The 26657-nt window shown below is 43.5% G+C and overlaps 1 protein-coding gene across 1 annotated transcript in view; it reads right to left on the reverse strand.

The window, feature by feature from the left end:
• LOC121272536 (ryanodine receptor 1-like) overlaps positions 1-26657 on the reverse strand; it is a 467552-nt gene that overhangs the window by 342879 nt on the left and 98016 nt on the right. The window contains exons 14-20 of the mRNA XM_041179156.1: positions 23374-23509; positions 15471-15566; positions 10109-10227; positions 9601-9734; positions 8435-8676; positions 4802-4994; positions 1776-1992 (exon numbers count right to left, since the gene is read on the reverse strand). Of these exons, the coding sequence (XP_041035090.1) occupies positions 1776-1992; positions 4802-4994; positions 8435-8676; positions 9601-9734; positions 10109-10227; positions 15471-15566; positions 23374-23509 (1137 nt within the window). The remainder of the gene's footprint in view (positions 1-1775; positions 1993-4801; positions 4995-8434; positions 8677-9600; positions 9735-10108; positions 10228-15470; positions 15567-23373; positions 23510-26657) is intronic.

The raw sequence follows: 26657 nt of genomic DNA on the forward strand, positions 1-26657 counted from the left end.
TGTAGGAGACAAAAATATGGTGGAAAGGCCTTTGGAGAGAAAAATGAGGTTGGAGATGGGGTGATAGTTTGTAGGATAGGGAAGTAAAGGGTGGGTGTTTTTTTAGAAGAGGGGTGATGACGGCCGATATAAAAGGGGAGAGGGACAGTACCTGAGGAAAGGCATCCATTAACAACATTGGGATTTTCTCAGTGCCAGGATGGAGGGCTGAGAGGTAGAGGGGCCGGTGAAATAGCGGGGTGCCACATCAGGATGGCTGCCTGACACAGTCCCACCATTGGGGGCGAGTTTTCCAGCCGTGGGACAGGATGCAGAGAGGTGGGAAACCAATTTAAATATGGAATGACCCACTTTGGGTTAATTCCTTGGGCATGCCGGCATTTTGCCAGTGTCAGCGAGTGAACACCCCCACCAATGATGTGGGGAGGCTACCAGGTTCATGGGGCAGCCAGTGGGAGAGTTGGAGGGGGGCGTTGGTGGCTACTTTAGAGCTGGAGGCCGTGGGCAGGGAAGGCCACTTCCACAGCCCTAAGGGCCTCCAGAGGGGCCTGCCCACCTGGTCCCTCGGAATTTAAATTTAAAACTCAATCTCTCCAACCTCTTGTTTCCCAATCAGCCTCAACAGCACCCACCTCTCCTGGTGGGGCTACTGAGGCTAAAGAACTGCCAGCTCTCTGTCTGGACCAGCAGATTCGACATCCCATCCACTGGTTTTAATTAGACGGTGAGCCTAGGAATAGTCAATTAGGAGGCAGCCTCTGGTAAAATTGCTGAGCTGGTCCTGCTGCTAGCAAGCATATGCTTGGTATCCCCATTTTGTCCCAATATCAGGGTCCCCAGGCCCACTGCAAAAGCCTGCCCCAGCTATCATGGAAGCAAGAAAGGGAGGTTGGGTGCCCAACAATTCAGTGGGAATAGAGTCAAGTGAACAGGAAATAAGTCTCATGGAATAGTTGAGTTCAGAGAGAGCATTTTGGGAGGTAGGATTGAATCTAGAGCATGTTGTGGGGTTCAAGGCTGGGGCAGAAGGAAACAATATAGTTTGGCCCAGTGAGTTCAAGAGAGGGAGGGAAGTAGAAAAAGAATCTGATCTTGTCTTGATTTTGTGATAAAAACATACGTGAGCTCCTTGAACATGCACTTGGTTTGGACGTTAGAGGAGGAATGGGAGAACAAAAGCAAAATACTGTGGGTGCTGGGAATCTGAAATAAAAACTGAAAGTGGTGGAAATATTCAGCAGTTTTGGAGGCAACTGTGGGGAGAGAAATAAGAGTTAACAGAGGAATAGGAGGACATTGTTTAAGATGATGATTTGTGGTGGAGAAGAGAAGCCAGGGTTTATCTTGAATAGTGAGCAGTTTTAGCAAAGGAAAGCAAGACCTGACAGTGCTTCATGTGGTCCAACCAGATTTACCAAAGAACTGTGCTACATTAAAAAAGTGATTAAGCAATTCTTAAATTCAAGCTCACTGCTAAGAAAAACATTACATTTCTTTAACAATGTTTGACATGTAATCAACAAGAAAATTACATTTCATTACATTATAAATTTTAAATTATGAAATACAACTCACAAGGTACAACTACAGGATTTCAAGGGATCTACAGATTTTTAGCCAGCTACAATTGGAGGTATGCATGAGTATTTATAAGTTAAAGTTTGCAGTTTCAAAAATTAGGAATTTTAAAGCAGTGTATGCAAATCCAAAAGTTGGAGAAATAATGGGGGGAATAGCACTTGAAAAGTTAAAGGATGGATATTTAATCCAATTACCTGAGCTGTATCCACAGGTGAGGGAGCAAATGCAGTATGTGATAGTGATTGTGTGGGTCCTAGGAGGTTTCGAATACCGTCAAAGTCATGCTTGTACTCTTTGATGGGTTCAATTCTGATTCTTTCCTTAGGTAGCAATGCTTCATAACAAGGACAGTAACCAGGAGGAGGCAAGAACTTGAAATCTCCATGTCTACCACCCAATAAGAATCGAACCCTGCAAACCAGTAAGATACAAAACACAGGACCCTTAAAATCTACATAAAACAGTCTCAATCAAAATTTATTGGCCATGTTAGAATAAGCTACCATAATTAACAGTAGTGAACTGCGTGCTAATCCATAGTAGCTGGGTACCAAATACTGGGAGTTAAAATGGATAGCAGTTAAAAAGGTTGTGGGATCATGATAAACAATTAACCCAGTCCAGTTGATTGAAATGCAGCCTGTGGTCCAATTTCATACTGCCCACTCATTTAAATAATTTTTGCAGCCAGCCAGTGCTAAACACTCTGTTCACTGGTTGCACACATCAGCAAGGATCCCAAAATTATCATGTCCCACTACCAATTAGAATTAGCCTGTATTCTGGATTCTGCAGGTGCTGGGAGTCATGCAGGAAGTGAGCCAGTTCTGGGAAACAGTGGACGGCATAACGTTGGAGAAACCAGACTCCAAGGTTTTCGAATGCCGAACTGGATATCTTGTTGGAGGAGTTGGAAAGGAGGAGAGAGGACCTATATCCACAGTGCGAACAGGAGAACCTCCAGATTTGCACTCAGAAGGCAGTGGGAACAGACAGACATGGAGGATAACGCCAGGGTCAAGCAGATGACCATGATGCAGTGTCCCAAGAAATTTGATAACCTCATGAGTGGTTAAGGTCAGTGAATACATCTTCAAATGCCATCTTTTACCAACTGCACAATTAGCCTCAGCCACTGTTTATTTCACCACACTCCTATAATCACCTACAGCAATCTCTATCAATAAGTACTCATACCTCCATTCATATGCTTCTCCTCATCCCTGCAAACTTAGCACTGCTATAAGCCTCACAACTCATAGCTTGTACACAATACCATCTATTCAACCATATCAGGCACATCACCCAAACAGATTGCACAACACTCTCAGGCACACTTTTCTCTTCTTGAAGGACAAGGTGGTGCACAATCGGAGGAAGCAGGAGCGGGACAGGCACTCCTTCTGTCCTAACCACCATGGAGGTGACAGCACTGTCATTATTGGAACAGCCATTGCTGAGGCCATGGCCAGCGGCAGGGCTGAAACCACCCAAGATGATGGTATCCCCATACCTCCCCCATCCCCAAATCATAACCTTAACCTTGTGCTTTTTTCCTTTTGGATACTCATGAGGCAGTGAACAAAGACCAAGAAGAGGGGGTGCAGAGGAGATTCACCAGGATGTTGGCTGGGATGAAACATTTAAGTTATGAAGAGAGGTTGGATAGACTTAGGTTGTTTCTGTTGGAACAGAGAAGACTGAGGGGCGACCTGATCGAGGCGTACAAGATTACGAGGGGCATGGACAGAGTGGATAGGGAGCAGCTGTTCCCCTTAGTTGAAGGGTCAGTCACAAGGGAACACAAGTTCAAGGTGAGGGGCAGGAGGCTTGGGTGGGGGGGGATGTGAGGAAAAACCTTTTTACCCAGAGGGTGGTGATGGTCTGGAATGCGCTGCCTGGGCGGGTGTTGGAGACAGGTTGCCTCACATCCTTTAAAAAGTACCTGGATGAGCACTTAGCACGTCATAACATTTAAGGCTATGGGCCAAGTGCTGGTAAATGGGTTTAGGTAGGTAGGTCAGGTGTTTCTCATATGTCGATGCAGACTCGATGGGCCGAAGGGTCTTTTCTGCAATGTGTGATTTTGTGAAGAGAGTGGTGATGAATGCCTAGCATTGTCACTTAATTTCACACACTCAGTCACCAGTTCAAATGCTGACACTGCACGAATCTTAGAAGATAGATTTGAGGTGGGCCTCTACCTGGTGAGATACTCGGCATGAGTGCACTGCAGGGGGCAAGCAAAGCAATCTGCCAGTTTCCACTGAGCAAGAGGTCTCAAAATCCCTCAGCTATGATATTCTATTCACCCATATTGAATGGAAGTTCAAAGACTACAAGTGTAACAATTGATTTTTTCAATGATTTCAAAAGATTTGTATTTACATAGCAGCTTTCACATACTCAAGATGTCCCAAAGCTGTTTACAGCAAACGAAGCTGTAGTGTTAGAAACATGCCATCCAATTTGTACACAAGATCCCATAAACAGCAATGTGATAATGATGTAGTAGGCTGAGAGGTAAATATTGAACAAGACATCCCCTGCTCTTCTTTGAAATAATGAGATCTGTTACATCCATCTGAGAGGGGAAATAACTTCTCATCTAAAAGACAGCACCTCTGACAGGGCACTGGACTGTCAGCCCTCTAGATTTTTTGTTCTAGTCTCTGAAGTGCAGCTTGAACCCATAATCTTCTAACTCAGGGGCAAGAGTGTTACCAATTAAGAGAGGTAGTGTACATTTTTCTGCATTTCATGGACTATAGTTAGTAACATTAAAATATTCAGACCGGCAATGAAATTGGAAATATTTGTAGGCCAATTAAGAACTGGCAGGCAGCAGAAAGAGAAGAGTCATCTAGACTGATCTATATTCAAACTCAAAATGACAGCATTCTAACGCAACTCACAACCTAATCCAGAGAACAGTGTTTTTTTTTTAAATTAGAATCTGTGGTTATAATAAATAAAATTATTAAAATTTAGATTATATGAATTTCAAAACAATGTTTTCTTATAGATCTTATTGATATCTTTCAAGCAGGAAGCTGAAGATTTTATAATTAAACATTTTAACTGTTTCTAAAATTTACAGCAGCAAAAATACATGATGATGTGGCATTAAAAAGATTTTACTTTACAAGGTCTTCCTACAGCTTTTAAACCATAAAATTTATTACAAAGCATAGCATAAAGAATATATCAAAGCACTCACCTGACTCCTGCAGAGAAGCTAACCACAGGGAAGAAGAGACCATCAATGTTGAAGTTCTCAAACATGCCTTGTACTGGGTGGCCATTAATCCGGAGAGAGATACTGGGGACACTCAAATCAAGGCAGCAGCTAACAACATCATCAGCAGCAAGCATGTGTGCATCAGGTGAAGCAACTGCCTTGGCAATATGTCCTGTGTATACAAATAGAAAAAAAAATCAAATTTGCTGTTTTTAAAGTACCCCAATAAAATGTTTGCTATCCTGTCACACCTCTCCGATAAAAAGAAACCACAGTCTAAGGGACAATTATGATTGCTTTCCAAGTATAGTACCCTGCCCATGGAATAAAAGGGACAGTAGCAGCATGGATACAAAGTTGGTTGAGTGACAGTAAACAGTAGTGGTGAACGGTGTTTTTTCAGACTGCAGGAAGGTATGGAGTGGTGTTCCCCTAGGATTAGTGTTAGAATTACTGCTTTTCTTAACATATATTAATGGTCATGACCTTGGTGTATAGGCCACAATTTCAAAATCTGTGGATGACACAAAGCTTGGAAGTAATGCGAACTGTGAGGAGCATAGTGACAAACTTTGAAAGAACATAGACAGGCCAGTGGAATATGCGGACAAGCAGCAGATAGCATTTAATGCAGAGAAGTGTGAAGTTATTCATTTTGGGAGGAAGAATGAGGAGAGATAACATAAAATGAAGGGTTCAATTCTAAATGGGGTGCCAGAGCAGAGGGACCTCAGGGTATATGTGCGAAATAATTGAAAGTGGTTGGGCAGGTTGAGAAAGCAGTTACTAAAGTATATGGGATCCTGGGCTTTATAAGTAGGAGCAGAGAGTACAAAAACAAGGGAGTTATGATGAACCTGTAAAAAAAAACATTGGTTCAGCCTCAACTTGAGTGTTGTGTGCAATTCTGGTCACCATAATTTAGCGAGGATGTGAAGGCACTGGAGAAGGTGCAGATAAGATTCATGAGAATGTCCAAAGGGATGTGGAACTTCAGTTATGTGGATAGATTGGAGCAATTGGGGTTGTTCATCTAAAGAGAAGATTAAGAGGATATCGATAGATGTGTTCACGATCATAAGGTGTTTGGACGGAGTAGAGGTAGAAAAAACCGTTCCTGTTGAAGAAAGGGTCGAAAATCAGAGAGGACACTGATTTGGGATGATTGGGAAATGAAACAACAGTGACATGGAAAACCTTTTTACTCAGCGAGTGGTTAGGTTTGGAATGCACCACTTGAGAGTGTGGTGGAGGAGGATGCAACCAAGGCTTTCAAAAGAGAACTGGATGATTATCTAAAGGAGAAAGTTTTTCAGGAGTGCAGAAAAAAAGGGGGAGATGGACTAGGTGAGTTGCTCTAGCATGGAGTCGGCATGGACGCAATGGGGTAAACGGCCTCTTTCTGTGCTGTAAGCATTCTATGATACTACTTTCACACATCAAACAAACTACATCAAGATGCGTATTAACACAGATATAGAGCAGTAAAACTTTATTTGTATTTTGACAATGGAAGTAATCATTCCGATAATAGAGATAACGTTTCAGGTCTATGATCTTTCATCAGAACCATCATCTGGTTTTCTTTCCACAGATGCCGCCTGATCTGCTGAGTATTTCCAGCATTTTATGTTCTTACTCCTTAGCTTTCATGATCCGGCTTTCATCTCCTTTCTTCTTTTATCATTTTTTTCCTTTTTTAATTGTTGTTATTCTTATGGTCCTCATAAGTCATCTTCAATTTTATTTGGTTACATAAAAACATAAGAATTACTGGATGAAAAAAAGACCAAGGCCCACCAGTGTTAGCCCTATAGTGCCTGAGCCAAATGGATATTCTTCAAATGTGAGGCGAGATAGTTAAGGGCAGGATTTTGGGTTTTGGGACAGGAATCCTGACTTCAGGGTCAAATCAGGGTCCCAAAGCTGCACTATTGTGAGGAACAGTCACCCGGCACTGACTTCCTCTGAATTGGCCAATTAAGGATAGCAGTCAAGCTCTCAAAGCAGAAGGGTACCAAGAGGAGACCCTGCAGCATGGAAGGAGTTGTCGACTGTGATTGCAGGTAAGGGAAAGAGAGCGCCTCCATCTTGAGGTGCCCTCTCAGCAACTTGAAAAAATTTAAGTACAAACATAAAAAATAAATAAATTTTCATGCCTAACAAATTTGATTGAATTTTTTGAGGAGGTGACCAGGTGTGTAGATGAGGGTAGTGCAGTTGTTGTAGTTTATATGGATTTCAGCAAAGCCTTTGACATGGTCCCACATGGGAAACTTATAAAGAAGGCAAATGCACATGGGATACAGGGTAATTTGATAAGGTGGATTCAAAATTGGCTTAGTTATGGGGGACAGAGGGTGATGACAGAAGGATGCTTTAGTGACTGGAAGCCAGCGTCCAGTGGCGTATCACAGGGATCTGTGCTGGGTCCCCTATTATTTATCATTTATATAAACGACATAGATGACTATGTGGGGGAAAGGATTAGTAAGTTTGCGGATGACACAAAGACTGGCCGGGTGGTTAACAGTGAGGTTGAGTATCTTGGGCTACAGGAAGATGTAGACGGGATGGTCAAATGGGCAGATAAGTGGCAGATGGAATTTAACCCTGAAAAGTGTAAGGTGATACACTTTGGAAGGAGTAATTTGACAAGGAAATATTCAATGAACGGCATGACACTAGGAAGTTCTGAGGAACAAAGGACCTTTGGTGAGGTGGTGAAAAAGGCATTTGGAACACTTGCCTTTGTCAATCGAGGCATAGATTACAAAAGTAGGAGGGTCATGTTGGAGTTGTATAGAACCTTGGTGAGGCCACAGCTGGAGTACTGTGGGCAGTTCTGGTCGCCACATTATAGGAAGAATGTGATAGCACTGGAGGGGGTGCAGAGGAGATTCACCAGGATGTTGGCTGGGATGAAACATTTAAGTTATGAAGAGAGGTTGGATAGACTTGGGTTGTTTTTGTTGGAGCAGGGAAGACTGAGGGGGCGACCTGATTGAGGCATACAAGATTATGAGGGGCATGGACAGGGTGGATAGGGAGCAGCAGTTGAAGGGTCAGTCACAAGTGGACATATGTTCAAGGTGAGGGGCAGGAGATTTAGGGGGGATATGAGCAAAAACTTTTTTACCCAGAGGGCGGTGACAGTCTGGAATGCGCTGCCTGGGAGGGTGGTGGAGGCAGGTTGCCTCATATCCTTTAAAAAGTACCTGGATGAGCACTTGGCACATCATAACATTCAAGGCATTGGGCCAAGTGCTGGTAAATGGGATTAGGTAGGTAGGTCAGGTGTTTCTCACGTGTTGGCGCAGACTCGATGGACCGAAGGGCCTCTTCTGCATTGTGAGATTCAGTGAAAACACCTCCGTCCCCAACCTGCACCCCAACATCACCACCTCCCTCAATCCCATATTATGCGCCTGTCAGGAAATAAGTGTCCTTAATTATTACCAAAACCAGGTAAATATATGAAAATATATCCATTCTAAACATTCAAATGCCATCATCACTGATTCTAAATGACAGAATAAAGGAGTCGACCTCAGGAACAGCAGTTCTATAAGTAGCAACTAACAGAACTTCAGGAGCAGAAGAATCACTGACCTGACCACAGATGAAGTCCATCAAAACCATAGGAATACAGATCGTCTCCAACTCCATTGCTTCCCCAACCCTCACCTCCTCCTGGGTAAGGGCTGTAACCCTCTGTTAAAGCCCAGCCCACTCGCAGATGAGTAGACTGTGGTGTTACAAATGGGTCAACATAATCCACTATCAGTTCAAAGTACCACTTCTTGTACTGCGTAGAACCTTCATATGTGCCCACAAATATATTAGGCCTCATGCTGGAATTAAACAAAAAGGGTTTAACTACTGTTGATTAAAGGTATTTAATTATTATATTTGAATTCTAAATCTTAGATGAGTTAAACAAAAGAAAATCTGAATCTTTTATTTCATGGGAAAATATGTTTCCTATGTCTACCGGAGTAAAATAGCTTCTAGTTTATGATAGATGGGGATTAATCCACCAGACACACAATCTGACATTTTATCATGTGGTGGAGCCCCCTTTGGGAGAAAAATAAAACAAGACAAAAAAAAAATCTGTAAACAGGGCCTTCTACTTTCTCCCAGTTGAATCACTGTCTGCACATTTTTGGACACATCCAAACACTCACGCCATTTAAAATGGAGAAATATGAAAAGACAGTTTCCCATCGGAAGGAATTCACCAGCATTCACCACGATCACTGCCCAAGATTATCTGCCTAAGCTCCACCGTGAGCCAGCATTAGCACCAGAATCACCAATGAGGCCTCCATCAGTTGCCTTAAATGGTCAAAGCTCATTCTCGAGATACTAGTTCCCATTGGTGCCGCACAACTTGAGAAACAACATCAGTGCCTGCCTCTGGGAGAACGAGACTCTGCATTTGCTCAAAGAAAAGCTGCCTGGATTCAGAGAGATCATTTAAATGGAAATTTATTTTTTCTAGCATTGGTTGCCATAAACCTCTGGCTCCATTTTAGGCACACAGCTCCCGGCTGGCATATGTTCCGCTGAGCCTATTGGGACAATTCAGATGAAATCCCTGGCAATGAGTCTGGAAGCTGCTGGTGCAATGTAACATACAAGGGTGGGCAGAGGAAGCACCATGTCATTGCCCCTAGTCAGCAAGAAGATTTGGTTCTATTAAGAAAAAAACCTGAAAATTGACTAAAACAGTGTACAAGTTCAGTAATTGTGCGAACTTCTGAGCGTTATACCTGGTGACATAGTTAATCAAGTTTGTTTGGAGCAGCAGATCACGGACTGGAAGGAGATTCTCCGTAATAAGATTTTGATTGGATCGTACAGCCACACCATTGCAGACACAGAGAGAGCGCAATACATCCAGCACCTACAAGAAAAGTGAAAAGAAAGTCGATTCAAGAATTCTCCTTGGGACCTGAAGACATTTTTTTTTGAGTGGTAGATTGAAGTTTAGGGGATAAGGAGGAGTGGAAGTTCTAAAGGCAATCTTGCAACTAGGTAGGTAAGTGATCACTGACCCATCAAAAAGGAATGAGCTTATTCAGCCAAATGGCTTATATACAGATGAGAATTGACTATGTTTGAGCTTTGATCTGGAATAGCAGAAAAACAAGAACTTACTATAAATGTCTCAAGTAGTGATTCTTGTCCCTATTCCCATTTTTGAGGAACATTTGAAGAATGAAAGTATTCCTTATTTTATCACCTTGCTACATTAGCAGCCTTCATGAGTGTACCTACCTTGTGATTTCGTCCATGTTTGTCCAACAGAGAGATGATTGATTTGATGTGGTTTTCCGTTATGATGTTCAGAACCTCAGGACTTTCAATCAAAACACAGTACAACACTTCCAGGATACCTATAGCACCACATGGCATCAAATACACATCATCAGTTTTCAAAAAGATAGCATCTTTCAGAACAATCTAAGAAAGAAATGTACATTGAGCCAAAGATGATATTAGGAGGGATGACAAATGCTTAGTCAAATAGGAGCAGGAGTAGACTGTATATTCTGTCAAACCTGCTCTGCCATTCAATACAATCATAGCTAATCTTCAGCTTCAACTCGAATTTCCCACCTGCTCCCCATTCTCCTTTATTTCCTGAGATCCCAAAAGTCTGAATATATTTAAGGCTGATATAGACAATGATGGAGCATCCACAAGCCTCTGGGGTAGAGAATTCCAAAGAATCACAACCTCTGAGTGAAGACATTTCTCATCTCAGTCATAAATGATCATCCCCTTATCCTGAGACTGTATCTCTGCATTCTATATCCCCAGCCACAGGAAACAGCCTCAGCATCTACCCTGTCAAGCCCCTTCAGAATCTTAAATGTTTCAATAAAATCACCTTTTGATTGTTTTAAGCTCCAGAGATGGGGCCCAATTTACTCAGCCTCTCATCCTAGGACAACCCTCTCATCCCAAAGAGGTGGGTTTCATTGAAAGGTCTTATAGGAGAGAGTGATGTGAAGAGTTAGAAGGCTTTAGGGGTAAATTGGAGAGGTGGATTCTAGGTGGCAGAAGGCAGGTTCACCCAGGCTGGAGCACAGGAAGGGTGACTGCACAAACAACATCTGTTTGTTAACAGAATGACTTAAAATATAGGTTGAATAATAATTATCTTCGTGTACTGGGGTGTTGGGTGGAGCTGGATGGTGAAATTCTAGTAGCTATATGCCTCACTGCAAACTGAAAGAAAAGTCTTATCAAAAAATTCAGATGACTAAGTTTAACAATTTTGAAGTAATTACAGTATGGCACCCTCCAGTCATAAAAGAGCCATCACCACAACTATTTTCTATCCCAATTTTGTATTCCTGCTGCGACTGCTCCTTTTATCCTTCAATTTTGTTAACAAGCCTAATATCTGGCAATTTATCAAACACCTTTTGAAAGTCCCGATAGAAAACATCAACAGCACTGTCCTCAATCATCCTCGCTGATATCTCGTCAAAAATCTAAGTTGATCAAACACGTTCTGCTCTTAATAAATCCAAGCTGACTCTCCTTTACTAGCCACTGCTTGTCCAAGTGTCTTTAATTTTCTCTGGATTATTGTCTCTAAAAACTTCCTCACTGCAAATGTCAAACTCACTGCCCTTAATTGCCAGGTTTATTCTTCTCCCTTTTTTGAACAAGAGTGTAGCATTTGCAATCCTTAGTCCTTTGTTCCGATCCTCCTTAAATTCAAGAGTGGTGGCATTGTGACCACTCTGCTGTGTAGATTGTTTAACATAGGTTCAGTGCATAAATCACCAGTGAGGATGCAAACACACCTCCCTTTTACCTGTGATTTTAAGGAACTCCTTTCCGTTCCAATAATGACAGCTTTGTCTCATCTTGTCCGTACCAATCAGACCCCTCCATACCTGCTAAGATGCTTTACCCAATCTCATCTCCAAGGCAGTAGGCCACTTGACTCCTAGCAAAGCTATTTAACATCCCTCCTTTTCAGAATACTATGGATTCCATTCAGTTTAAGATTCATGTAATCATGCAGCAGAATTTCACCCTTGTCGGGTGAGCTGGGAGGGGGCAGTTGGGAAGCTGACCGCCGCCCACGATTGAGGCTGGAAGGCGATTCCACACTGGCCAGCCAATTAAGGCTAAGCGCTGCCCATACGGGCGGGGCAAGGAGGACGAGCTCAAACTTTGCGCATGCTTGCGAGTATGTACTTCAGAATCTCCCTGAGGCACAGAGCTGCCTCGGGGAACGAAGAGTATTAAAAAAAAAATAAAGACATGAAAACGTAATAAAACTTGTCCCCTCATGTGACGCTGTTACATGAGCGGCGACGTGTTACTAATTAAATTTTAAAACTTTTATTTTATTTTTATTTGCTTTTGGAAACCTCATCCCACCCGCTTGGCTGCTTGGCCTTTTCGCTTGCCCGCCAGCCAACCATAAGGTAGGACGGGCGGCGACAAATTTAACTCAATTCTTTCTTTAATGGCCTTAACCAGCCTTTTAATTGTCGGCAAACACGCTGCCAACTCCAGCGCGCGCCCGCTGACCGAACTATTGCGTGACTGCACGCTGACATCAGGATGCTTGCCTGACATCAGCGCGCATCACTTCACGCTCGAGCAGGTCGGGCACGCGCCCGCTCGTCGAGCTACAAAATTTGCTCACAGGCTTTACAGGCATAATTAATCTGTATGGAGGGGACACATATTCAACATTGTTTTTCTTTCAAAATTATCGTGATGGGATGGATATCAAGTCAGTTAATACCTCCACAGTTAAGAAGTAAGAATATAATATATTGTATAAAATCATTTTTCCAATTCTTGTACGAGTGACCATGCATGTACATGCAGCTTATCATTCCATTCCAAACAGAGGAAAGTTTTGTTCCAAAACAGTTTTGGACTTGGAGTTAGTTTACGTGTTCCACGTTTTTAGTGTTTTGTTACAAGCAGTTTTGTTCAGCGTTGAAAAAAGCCCCCAAAAAGTCCCAGAAAATTCAATCACAGGGGGCAACCAATCAGAAAAAATCACCCCCGCCCCCAAGTGGAAGTGACAGATTCTGTAAAAAAAAGGTGTTTTGTGAGTGGGGGGGGGGGGGGTGGGGTGAGCCCATCAATGGCAAATGTGGAGAGAAACAGCCTGTGATTGGAGGAGCAGCAGGCAGTGGGCAGGTGAGTGGCAGTTATGGTGAGTGAGGCCCAATGACGGAAGTAGTGGTGGCGAACGAGGCCCGAGGACCGGAACGGGGGTGACGAGCAAGGCCCGAAGTGGCAGCAGGTGACCACGGTGGTGGGGGGAACTGCCAAGCCAGGTGGGGAGTAAGACTGGCGAGAAGCAAAACTGGCAGGAAGCAATGGCGGGGGTAGGGGAGGTTTGAGAGGTGAGGCTAGGTGGGAGGCAAGGCCAGGCAGGAAGAGCTGCAAAGGGGGAGGGACTGCAAAGGAGGGAGAGAGGGCTGCAAAAGGAGAGCATGGGGGGTCTGCAAAGGGGCAGACAGGCTACGATGCTAACAAATGCTTCTGATCGCTAATGAACGCTTGAGTGCAAATGACTGCTTCGGAACACCAACAATCGCTTCCACCAATTTACCAAAGCTGTGATGGCTTTTGAATGCTTCTGAGTGCTTTGATGACTCCAGAAGTAATCAAGCGCAATCAAAAGGCATCCACGATAATGTTAAAAGATGGCAATTGAGCACTTTTGATGGCAAATGATGGCTGTTTCTGCCATAAAAACCCACTCCTAATTACACCTTTTGATGTCAAATTGTTACTAAATATTCTGAGCGCATTTGAATGCAAAATGATGTCAAAAATTTCTGGTAGGGCTACCTCATTCCCTGGGACCATATCCAGTACTTACTACCTGCTTCCTCATTGGGTAGAAAATATACAGATCAAGAAAATTCTCCTGAGCACGATTCAGAAATTCCTCTCTTTCTCTGCCCTTAACACAATCACTGCCCCATTCAATACTGGGGTAGTTAAAGTCTCCCGTTATCACTCCTCTATAGTTCATTCACTTCAGTAATTTTTTTGCTAAAGTAATAGCTTCTTTACTGTTCTCAACTCCAAACAAATAAATTTTGTCTTTCACTCCCTAAAGGAAATTCCCTTTTACAAACACTGTAATGTTTTACATTCCCCTTCTCCTTCCTTTCCTTCCCTATCAATCCAAACATTAAACATCCAGTTTTCGCCTTTTTTTGAGCGAGATCTAGTTCTATATCATCACTCTATCATATTCCTATGATGGATATTTGCACCTGCAGTTCTGCAACATGATTCATTGCACTTTATACTTTTTCACATATTAACTGTCTCTCCCAATCTTCCCGGTTCACCTTGCTTCAACTTTTTAACACTACATCTTGGTGCCCAACCCGCTGATGGTTAACCTGCCCACAAGAATATTAATCCAAGTTCTGTTCAGATTTGACCCATCCATCTTGAATATGCCCCTCCTGCTACAGAACTGGTCCCAAGTTCCTAAGACTCTGAAGTCCTGCCTCTGACACCATGGGGCTGAATTTTCCTATTGGGTCGTGATCCCGAGGTCGACCTCAATTCCGGGTTGGAAGCCCAGGAGCGGCCATGATAGGATGTCAGTCGAGATCTTCCTGAAGGCAGCCAATTATGACTCCAATTAAGGATGGCGGGCGGGCTAGGAAAGTGGGAGGCCCAACTGGAGGGCCCGCATCAAAGTCTGGCCCAGAGGATGGTTTGCAGCCGTGGCTGTGGCCGTCACATGCTAGAGTGAATAGGGGAGGCATCAATGGTCCCCCTGTCCTGCCACCAGGACGCCACTTCCATTTACCAGTCTCAGTAGGGGACCAATCCATCATTAGGTAGATGCCAGCGGCACAATAAGCTTCCCCCAATTAATCCATTAATAGGCCTAATAGGCTAGCATGAGAGTAGCCTCTGTCACATTGACCCTGCCTCCAGCGAGATTACTCAGGGGTGACCCAAAGCACTACTTTCCAACTTTGCTCCTGGTCCTTCCTTCACGGGCCTGCGAAAATTCAGCCCCATGTCTCTAGCCATTTCCATAATTCTAACAAGCTACAAATACTGTTTCAAGACTTGAGGCAGCTCACCAGTTGAATGAAAGCAACAATTTTGGCAGCCCCAATATGGAACTAAGAGCAACACAAACACCATTCACCTAAAATCTGTGTTGCAGTCCCATGTATGTTATGGGAATCTGATTAACATATTGGAGCGCGGGTTTCTATCTGCAACAGACAAGTTCCTGAGCTAACCATGTAGAGTGAAGGAATAGAAAGATGGATATAGCACCAAGCTGCTATTGCTCCATTCTCATCTAACAGAATGACCAAAATCAGCTTTCTCTATTTTAAATATAACATGGGGGAATTTCATTGGAGTTACTATCAGGCCATTGCAGACATTGCTGCAAAAAATCTGTTTAAAGCTGTAAATGGCATTTCTTCAGCATTTCGGTGAAATTGTATTAGCACAGAGTGGCAACTCTGAGCATGTTTCCAGCCAAAATCACAATGAACAAATTTGGTGCAATAACAAAATTGCAAAACAACTTTTACACCAGAACAAATGCTTGGCAAAGTGAATCTTGGTCATTAATGTGTTAGAAAATTACCTGAGGAAGCCTCTAGTCGATCCAACTTGCTCACCAACCAGTCTAGATTATCAGAGAATAGAGCACAGTTTCTGCGATTGCCACGGATGAGGGAAGCTATACAAAGAGAAAGATATCACAATAAAACTGATAAAGCAACAAGAACTGACAGTTATATTATGCTTATAACATTGTAAATAGATGCTTTACAGAAGGATCATTTAACAAAGGAGTAGACATTGCACCATGTGGAACCATGGGGCAAGGTGTGTAGAGGCGGAGAGGTGAATTACAAGTGACTGAAAGTTTGATCAAAAGGACGGCTTCTAAAGGTGAGATAGATGTAGACGACAGAGAGGTACCAGGATTTTGACCCAGCGACAGTGAAGGAATGGGGATATAGTTCCAAGTCAGGATGATGTGTGGTTTGGATGGGAACACTCAGGTGGTGGTATTCCCATGCATCTGTTGCCCTTGTCCTTCTAGGCGGTTGAGGTCACGGGTTTGGAAGGTGCTGCTGAAGGAGCCTTGGTGAGTTGCTGCTGTCGATGGTGGAGGGAGTGGATGTTGGAGGTAGTGGATGGGGTGCCAATCAAGTGGGCTGCTTTGTCCTGGATGGTGTTGATCTTCTTGAGCGTTGTTGGAGCTGAACTCATCCGGGCGATTGGAGAACCATGTAAGGTGGGTAAGAAATCAAGTCATAGAGGTGAGAAAAGTGTGGATGATGGTTTTAACAATGGAACTGGATAGGTGATATCGCAGAGGTATAAGTAAGCAATCTTGATGATGCATAGGATATGCAGTTTGAAATGCAACTTTAGGTCAAACAGGATGCAAGGACTTGCATACCTACAATAAGGGGTCATATGGGGGAGGAAATAAGTGACAGGCAAGGAGTTTATGACAGGTATGGGAACCTACCTGATCAAGGTATGGGATATCTTGAAGGGCTTGAAAGCACCCCGCAAAAGGGAGGGTGAATAACCATTGTGGTGGTCCATGTTGGTTCCAACAACAAAGGAAAGAACCGAGGAGTAAGGATATCACAAGCTGGGACCTAAATCGTAAATTAATAACCCAAGATTGTTACCTTAACTATGTTCAAACTGAAACAGTGACAAATTAACAAAAAGTGAATGCATTGGTGGAAGATTGGTGAGGGAAAAAATGGTTCTGTTTCATGGTGCCAGTACTGGAACAGAAAGAACTTATACTGCTGGGATGGGTGCACCTGCATTGGGCTGAGACCAAGGTCTTAGCTGAATGGGGAAATATAGCTGGAGAAAGGACTTTAAACTAACAAAGAGACATAGCGGCTAGTGATAGGGTAAACCAGATACAACCACAATAAGGAAGAGAAAGAGCAGGGATGAGAATAAAACTCAGAGCCTGGAAACAAAAGCTGAATTCCAGAGGGGAGGTGACAGTCATTGCCCTTGACAGCATTTGACCAAGTGTGGCAATAATTAACTCTAGTATAACTGAAGTCAATGGGGGATTGAGGAAAACTCTCTAGTGACTACAGTCAAACGTGCCAGGAGAGAAATGGTTGTGGTCTTTGAAGGTGAATCAGTTTAGCCCCAGAACATTGCAGGAGCAGTTCCTCAGGGCAGCAACCTGGAACCAAAAATCTTCAGTTACTTCATCGATGATTTCCCTCCATCATAAGGTCAGAAAGAGGCTGTCCACTGATGATTGCACAGTTTTCCCATCCATTCATAATTCTTCAGTTAATGAACCAGTCCATACTTACTCATGCAGAATGGCCTAGACAATATTCAGGCTTGGGCTGATAAATAGGAGTAACATTCAAACCAAACAATTACCAGGCAATGATCATGTCTAACAAAATGCATCTTTCTTTCAACATTTTTGAATGGGATGTGGGCCTTGTTGGCAATGCCAGCATTAGTTGCCCATCCCTAATTGTCCTTGAACTATGTGGCTTACTAGGCCTTAGAGAGCAGTTAAGAGCCAACCACATTGCTGTGGGCCTGGAGTTATATATGTGCCAGACCAAGTGAGGATGGCAGATTTTCTTCAGTGAACCAAATGGGTTTTTACAACAATCAAGAATAGCTTCATGGCTTTCAATTCTAGATTTAATTAATTGAATTCAAATTCCACTGGCTGCCATTGCAGGATTTGAACTCATGTCTCCAGAGCATTAACCTGGGTCTCTGGATTACTAGTTTAGTGACATTACCACTAACCACAAAATCCCTGGTCATCAACATCCTGGAGATTACTACTGATCAGCAATACAATTGCTATATAAATACTATGACTATTAGAGCTTGTCAGAGGCCGAGTGTTCTGCAGCAAGTGGTTCACCTCGTGACACCCAATGTTTCTCTATCACCTACAAGACACAGGTTAGGAGAGTGATGGGATACTCCCCACTTGTCTTGATGTACACAGCAGGAACAACATTCAAGAAGCTCAACACTATCCAGGACAAAGCAACCCACTTGATCAGCACCTTATCCACAAACCTAAACATCCACTTTCTCCACTATCAGTGCACCGTGGCTGCGATGTACCCTATCTACAGGATGCATCGTAGCAACTCGCCAAGGCTCCAGTGGCATCACCTTCTAAACCACTGACCTCCACCACCTAGCAGGACAAGGGCAGTAGGTTCAATTTGGACATGTATTGCCAGTCATTCATTATCAATGGGTCAAAATCCTGGAACTCCCTACCTAACAGCATTGTAGCAGAATCTTCATCACAATGGACTGCAGCAGTTCATGAAGGCTCACCACTACTTTCTCAAAATCAACAAAAGGGATGGACAATAAATGCTGGCCTTGTTAACAGGAAGCATCTTTCGAGAATTACCAATGAAATAATAATCTAATTAAGCAGTGACATAGAAATTTAGAAAGGGAAGGGTGACAAGAGTAATTTGTGCAAGGTCAGGGATCAATCAGAAATTTAAAAAAATACTGGAAAGACTCAGCCGAACAGGGAGCATCTGTGGGGAGAAATAGAGTTAATGTTTCAAGTCGATGACCCTTCATTTTGCTTTTGTTGCTGAAGCAGAAATGAAGCCGTACATAGGCAGTATCAACAGGCTATATGATCTAAAGGATACACAGCAAAGACTCAACAAGGTTACTTTGACGGCAACTCCTTCCCTTGTGATCTCTGACAAAGCTGAAAAAGTTAAGGGTGCACCATCACCTCCAAGTTCCCCTCAAAATCACAACCATCCTTACTTCGACATATATCGCCGTTCCTTCATTACTGCTGAGACAATATGCTGGAATTCACCAGGCAGGAGCACCATCTTAATTGTAGCATTTCAAAGCAAAGACCCACCATCATCCTCTCAACTAGGGAACTAATTGAGCAATACATTTCACCCAAAAAATAAATTTTAAAAAAGGGTGGGAGGGGTAGGGGGATGCTGTGATGTAGTGGTAATGTCACCAGGCTTGTATTCCACAGGCCCAGGCTAATGCACTGGGGACATGGGTTCAAATTCCACCATGGCAGCTGGTGGAATTAAAATTCAATTAATAAACCTACAATTGAAAGGTAGCCTTTGTCATATTAACCATGAAACATTAAAAAGGGAGGAATTTTATGCCGGCGAGATTTTACGGATCCACTGAAATCAGCGCACTCGTGAACGGCTCACTGCATTTTACAGCCCTGCCCCCGTGTGACAAAGCCATAAAATTCCACCCAACGTTGTTTGTCATGCAAACCTATCTGCCGTCCTTACCTGATCTGGTCCACATGTGACTCCAAACCCACAGCAATTTGGTTGATTCTTAACTGCCCCCTGAAATGGCCCAGCAAGCCATTAAACTACAACAAAGTCTACAAGAAGGAATGAATAGGCATCGACCTAGGAACTGGAAACAACAAAACGCAAACCCAGTCCTGTCGATCCTGCAAAGTCTTCCTTACTAACACTTGCGGGCTTGTGCCAAAATTGGGAGGACTGTCTCACAGACTTGTCAGCAATAGTCCTACTCATGGAATCAAACCTTACAGCAACATCCCAGACACCACAATCCTTGGGCACGTCCTGTCCTGCTGACAAGGCAGACACAGCAGAAGGCGGAGGCACAGTGGTATACAATTGGGAAGGAGTTGCCCTGGGAGTTTTCAGCATCGACTCTGGATCCCATGAAGTCACATGACATCAGGTCAAACAGGGCAAGGATACACCCTACTGGCCCCCCCCCACTCCACTCCATCTTCAGCTGATGAATCAGTATTCCTCCATGTTGAACACCACTCGGCGGAAGCACTGAGGGTGGTAAGGGCACAGAATATAATCTGGGTGAGGGATTTCACTGTCCATCACCAAGAGTGGCTCGGTAGCTACTGACCGAACTACCAGAGTCCCAAAGGACATAGCTGCTAGACTGGGTCACGGCAGGTGGAGAGAGCGCCAACAAGGGGGAAAACCGATTTGACCTCATCCTCACCAATCTACCTGTCACAGAAGCATCTGTCCATGACAGTATTGGTGGGAGTGAACACGGCATGGTCCCTGTGGAAATGAAGTCCTGTCTTCACATCGAGGATACCCTCCATCGAGCTGTGTGGCACTACCAAGGTGCTAAATTGATCAGATTTAGAACAGAACTAACAACTAAAAACTGGGCATCCATGAGGTGCTATCCGCAGCAGCAGAATTATACTCAACCACAATCTGTAACCTCATGGCCTGGCATATCCCCCACTCTACCATTATTGGAAGCAGGTACAATAGTGGTGTTTAAGAGGCAGCTTGACAAATACATGAATAGGATGGGAATAGAGGGATACAGATCCCGGAAGTGCAAAATGTTTTAGTTGACGGGCAATATGATCGGCGCAGGCTTGGAGGGCCGAAGGGCCTGTTCTTGTGTTGTACTTTTCTTTGTTGTACTTTTCTTTGTTCTTTATTACCATCAAGCTAGGGCATCAACGCTGGTTCGAAGAAGAGTGCAAGAGGACATGCCAGGAGATGCACCAGGAATGCCCAAATTTGAGTTGTCAACCTTGTGAGGCTACACACAGGACTACTTGCATACCAAACAGTGAAAACAGCATGTGACAGACACAACAATGTGATTCCACAACCAACGGATCAGATCTAAGCTCTGTAGTCCTGCCACATCCAGGTGTGAATGGTGAACTCACTGGAGGAGGAGACTCCACAAATATCCTCATCCTCAATGATGGGGGAGCCCAGCACATCACTGTAAAAGATATGGCTGAAGCATTTACAACAATCTTCAACCAGATGTTCCAAGTGGATGATCCATCTTGGCCTCCTCCGGAGGTCTCCAGCCTCAGAGATACAAGTGTTCAGCAAATTAAACTCATTCTACTAGATATCAAGAAATGGCTGAAGGCACTGGATACTGAAAAGGCTATGGGCCCTGACAACATTCTGGCAATAGTACTGAAGACTTGTGCTCCAGAACTATCTGCACCCCTAGCCAAGCTGTTTCAGTACAGCTAAAATACCGGCATCTACCCAGTAATGTGGAAAATTGCCCAGGTATGCCATGTCCACAAAAGGCAGAACAAATCCAACGCAGCCAATTATCGCCCCATCAGTCTGCTCTCAATCATTGGCAATGTGATGGAAGGTGTCGTCAACATTTCCCATCAAGCGGCACCTATTCAGCAATAACCTGCTCAACGACGCTCAGTTTGGGTTCTGCCAGGGCCACTCAGCTCCTGACCTTATTACAGCCTTGGTTCAAACATGGAGCTTAACTCCAGGGGTGAGGTGAGAGTGACTGCCCTTGACATCAAGGCAGCATTTGACCAAGCGTGGCATCAAGGAGCCTCAGTAAAACTGAAGTCAATGGGAATCAGAAGGAAAACTCTCCACTTGTTGGAGTCATTCCTAGTACAAAGGAAGATGGTTGTGGTTGTTGGGGGTAAAGCATCTCAGTCCCAGGACATCTCTGCAGGAGTTCCTCAGGGTAGTGTCCTAGGCCCAAACATCTTCTGATGCTTCATCAATTACCTTCCCTTCATTGTAAGGTCACAAGTGGGGATGTTTGCTGATGATTACACAATGTTCAGCACCATCCACAACTCCTCAGACACTAAAGCAGTCTGTGTCCATGTGCAGCAAGACCTGAACAACATTCAGGCTTGGGCTGATAAGTGGCAAGTAAAATACACGCCACACAAGTGCCAAGCAATGATCATTTTTAAGAGAGAATCCAACCTTCTCCCTTTGACATTCAATGGCACTACCATTGTTGAATCTCCCACTATCAACATCCTCGGGGTTACCATTGACCAGAAACTGAACTGGGCCAGCCATATAAATGTTGGGGCTACTAGGGCAGGTCAGAGGCTGGGAATTCTGCAGAGTAACTCACATCCTGACTCCCCATTGTCTGTCCCACCACTTACAAGGCACAAGTCAGGAGCATGATAAAATACTCTCCACTTGCCAAGGTGAGTGCAGCTCCAACGACACTCAAGAAGCTTGACACCAACCGGGACAAAGCAGCCTGTCATTCCCTCACTGTTAATCGATCAAAATCCTGGAGCTCCCTCCTAACATCACTGTGTACCTACACCACATGGACAACAGTCAGTGATTCAAGAAGACAGCTCACCACCACCTTCTCAAGGGCAATTAGGGATTGACAATAAATGCTGGCCTAGCCAGCGGTGCCCACATTCTGTGAAAAAATACATTTTTTAAAAGTTGATGAAGGGTGATGGTTGGGCCAAACATGTTGAATATTGCAATAAAGTCAAAAGACATGACCAACTATAACAGTCTCAATCACTGGGAATGACATTTCTGATTTTGCCTAAGGTCACTATGCTGCTGAAGGCAAGGTGAAAATGAGACTGCAGCGATCCAAAGAGAGTATTGAGAAAGATGTTCCTAAAGATGGCAAGACAGTAAAAGGGAAGTCAGAGCTGGGGAAGTACCTGGAGAGGATGAATGAGTCAATGTTGAGCCTTTGGAGCAGTGAGGTGAAAATGGCGATTTTGAAAGTGGCATTGGGTGAGTAAAGAAAATTACTTGCACGTGTAATTGAATAAGCAGAAGTTGGGTGGAGTGTGGAAGAGATAAAGAAAGGGCTTACATTTACAACAGGAACCTTTCATAACCTCAGGACATCACAAAATACTTCACAGGCAATGTAAGTATACTCTTATGTAGAATCTAGGAGCAGGAGTGGGCCCTTCGGCCCATCAAGCCTGTTTCACTCATTCAATAAGATCATGGCTGATCTGACTATAGCCTCAACTCCACTTCCATATATACCCCATAACCCTCGACTCACCTGTCGATCAAGAATCTGTCTAACTCAGTCTTGAACATATTCCATGATCCAGCCTCCACTGCTCTCTAGGGGTGAGAATTCCAGACTAAAGCCCACAGACGAAAAAAAAATTCTTCTCATCTCCATGTTAAATGGGAGACCTGTAATTTTTAAACTGTCTCTCCTCGTTCTAGACTTCTCTCAGCATCCATCCTGTACAGTTCCCAGGATCTTGTCTTATATTGTTTGAAGTATATCCACTGCTGTCATGCAGTAAGCAGTGACAACCAATTTTTACCCAGCATGTTCCACAATCAGCAGCGAGGTAAATGACTAGGTAATATGTTTTAGTGATGTTGTTTGAGGAATAACAATAACAAGGAGACTAGTCAACCGGTGATTTCATCTTGCAGCTAAGGGTTTACATGAAACAAAAAAATCTTTATCATTCTGACATTTAAATTTAAATATAGATTCTAAGACATCTTAAGGGCAAAGGGAGCCAACAGCTGTCATCATTGATGAAAAAGGGATACAATTAGGCCACGAATTTACTTCTACTAGGTAACAGTGGCGTTGCTACATATTATGGTAATTGTGTTACTGTCATCAACAATTCTATTTTCCTTCCTTTTCATCTATACAATGTTTAAGTTCCATACCAAGCAATTCATAAAAGAGATTAACAATTTCTTTCCAGGATTCAGCCGCTTCTTCTCCTGCAAACTCTGAGAAATGAGCTGCACTGTTATACATATTCAGTCTGTCAATGGAATCCAATACCAGCTGGATCATGCCCTAAAACAAACACAGTGCACAATTATTAGCAATTATTACATGTTATATTAAATCAAAGCTTGCTTCATTAGATACGGAGTTGAATCTGGAACCGATTATCTAGTCCTTGATAACCTGCATGCATGAGGTTAAAAGGTGCTACAGACAGCAAAAAACAGGCAGAGATTGGTAGTGAAAAACAGGCAGAGATCGGTAGTGAAAAACAGGCAGAGATCTGTAGTACCAGATCTCACCTTCCTTTATGCATCACATACATTCCTGATGACCAAATGGAATGAAAAAGGCAGAAGTTTCATAATAACATCATTGATAAGGGAGCACTGTTCTTATGCTTTCTTGCACTTTAAGTCTACAACATTTATGCAGGAAACCAATATGACTGGCATCTAATGTTACCAGGCACAGGGTAGTTCATAGAAGGCAGATGTAGGGGAAAAATGAACAGTCATGTGGAACTTCCAAGGTAATTTCTGATGTCATTCCTCTTTGTTTTCTCTCCTAGCACTTGGGCTGATATAAGCCTTTGTGACAATTAGGCAACTTTTTTTGCAGCATCATTAATGGCATCAATTAATTTCCCATTGCTAATCCCCCTATCAGAGATGCACACAAGGAAGGGAACCACCAAAAGGATATTAGTCAGATTCAGCTACATGAAAGCAGCTTTATGCCCACTCATTAGCACCTTCACACTGTCACAGCAATCAGAGGTCACCCGAGCTTGATTTGGCAGATAGAGAACTCAATCATAAAGGTAGTTGTAAACAGGAGGGCCAATGGTGCAGATATGTGCAAAAATTTGAGTAACATTTACATTGAGTACTACTTCTGGACACCATGTCATTCTGTAAGTGATACTGTATGAAAGACAGTCACACTGATCATCAGCCAGTGAAGCCTCACTGGACACAACCACCACTTTGATTCAACAATACATCACTGACACACCTAGCTGGATCTGGTTCAGCAGGCTATCAGAAACAGATCTGTAAACTCATACATAGGAACATACAAATTAGGAGCAGGAGTAGGCCATTCAGCCCCTCAAGCCTGCTCCACCATTCAATAAGATCATGACTGATCTGACTGTAGCCTGAACTGCACATTCCCGCCTACCCCCAGAAACTGCAACTCCCTTCTTAGTCAAGAATCTATCTACCTCTGCCTTAATAATATTCAATTACCCTGCTTCCAATGCTCTGGGGAAGAGAATCCCAAAGACTCATGGCCCGCAAGAGAAAAAATTTCTCCCCATCTCCATCTTAATTTAGAGACCCCTTATTTTTAAACTGTGTCCCCTAGTTCTAGTCTCTCCTGAACGGGGAAACATCATTTCAGCATCCACCCTGTCAAGGCCCCCCAGAATCTTATATATTTCAATAAGATCACCTCTCGATCTTCTAAGCTCCAATGGATACAGGACCAGGCTGTCCAATCTTTCCTCATAAGCTAACCCCCACCCCAGGTATCAGTCGTGGGCCTTCTCTGAACTGCTTCTAATGCATTTATGCTCTTTCTTAATTGCTGTTAACATGCATCATTGGGCAGAATTTTGCTGTTGGTGAGCAGGGGGCGGGGCCTGCTCGCCGACACATAAAATGACGCGGGATGATGTCGGGCAGAACCTCCGATGTCACCGCGCCCCATTTAAATTTTCAGGAAGGTGGGGGTGCAGCAAAATCAGCTGCGGGCCCGCCAACCTGTCAATGGCCAACTGAGGCCATTGACAGGATCATGTAAACAATTAAAGGACCTGCCCGTCCAACCTTAAGGTTGGCGGGTTGGCCAGGAGCCCCGGTGGCAAATAGAGAAAACATGGAACCTCATCCAGCGGAGGGAGGACGTTTCATGCAAGGTTTTAAACATTTTAATAAAGTTATTCTGTAAATTATGAACACATTCCATTTCATGTGACATTGTCACTTGAGGGGGACATGTTAGGGAATTTTTTTTTCTATTTCTAGTATTTTTCAAAGTAGAAGCGATCTCCCTGAGGCTGCATAGGAAGTGCATAGCCCTAATTGGCCCGCCCACGTAAAATGGCGGCGCGGCCCGCTTCGTTGGCAGGGATTGGCTACCCGCCCGCTGGAGATTGGGTCAGGCCCGCCCACCCGACAGGCAGAAGATTCTGCTCCATAGGTATTGGGACAGTCAGTGACAGTACCTGTTCGCCACAGCCTCAAATTTACGTATAACTTTTCTTTTCACTCCCGAATTCTTGCCACTTCAGTCTTGGAAAGCCTATCTAAAGACTTTAACAACTTTCTCCCTTTCGTTGTGGCATATGCCTTCATCTGTTCAATATTTTTGACCTTCAAAGACACAATTTTCTACTCTCATCACTAATACGGAGGGTGAAATTCAACGTTGGCAGTCAGCTGAAAGGAAAATTAAACAATGGGAAATGGACAGATGACCTGCTACAATCCCATTTTGTGTCTTACTCACACCCCACAAGTCAAAGTTCAAAGCCACCCTTGCGGTCCCTACTCTTGCCCATGTCTGTATAGACAATAGAAAAGTTACGGTGCAGAAAACGGTACATCATGCCTGTGCCGGCCAAAAAGAGAAAAAATAAACTAGCCACTCATTTTACTCCTACTTTCTTGCATCTAGTCCGTAGCCTTGCACGTTACAGTGCTTCAGATGATCAGATTTAAATGATTTGAACATTTCAGCTTCAGCTACCATCTTATCTGTATCAATGAATAATTACCCAAGTGGGCTGAACAAAGAGATTTAAGTGCCACCAGCCAATTAAAATTCAGGCAGGGTTTTGCATTAATTCTTATCCAGTTAGACATGAATTAGACCAGGAAGGAGATTAGTCAGTGATTTCATGATTGGGTGGAGTATTATTTTGAGCTTTGGTAACAATTTAATATCTAGAACCTGACACAACTTCAACAATAAGGCCCGTGAGCAAATCAATAGCTTTACCTGTACATAAATAGTGGGGCTGAAATTAGTATTCTTGAAATCAATGGAAAATAAATTGAGAGAAGTGTAAAGTGAGCTGCCAATTAGTTATTGTATATGTGACACCAGTACATCTAAACAGAATTGAATAATAAACTCAGGTAAATGCTCCAATTAATAACGTCAGGCACTGTTACAGATGACAAATGTTACAAACATACAAGGTCAA

The sequence above is a fragment of the Carcharodon carcharias genome, chromosome 34, assembly GCF_017639515.1.
Source record: "Carcharodon carcharias isolate sCarCar2 chromosome 34, sCarCar2.pri, whole genome shotgun sequence".
Taxonomy (NCBI): Eukaryota; Metazoa; Chordata; class Chondrichthyes; order Lamniformes; family Lamnidae; genus Carcharodon; species Carcharodon carcharias.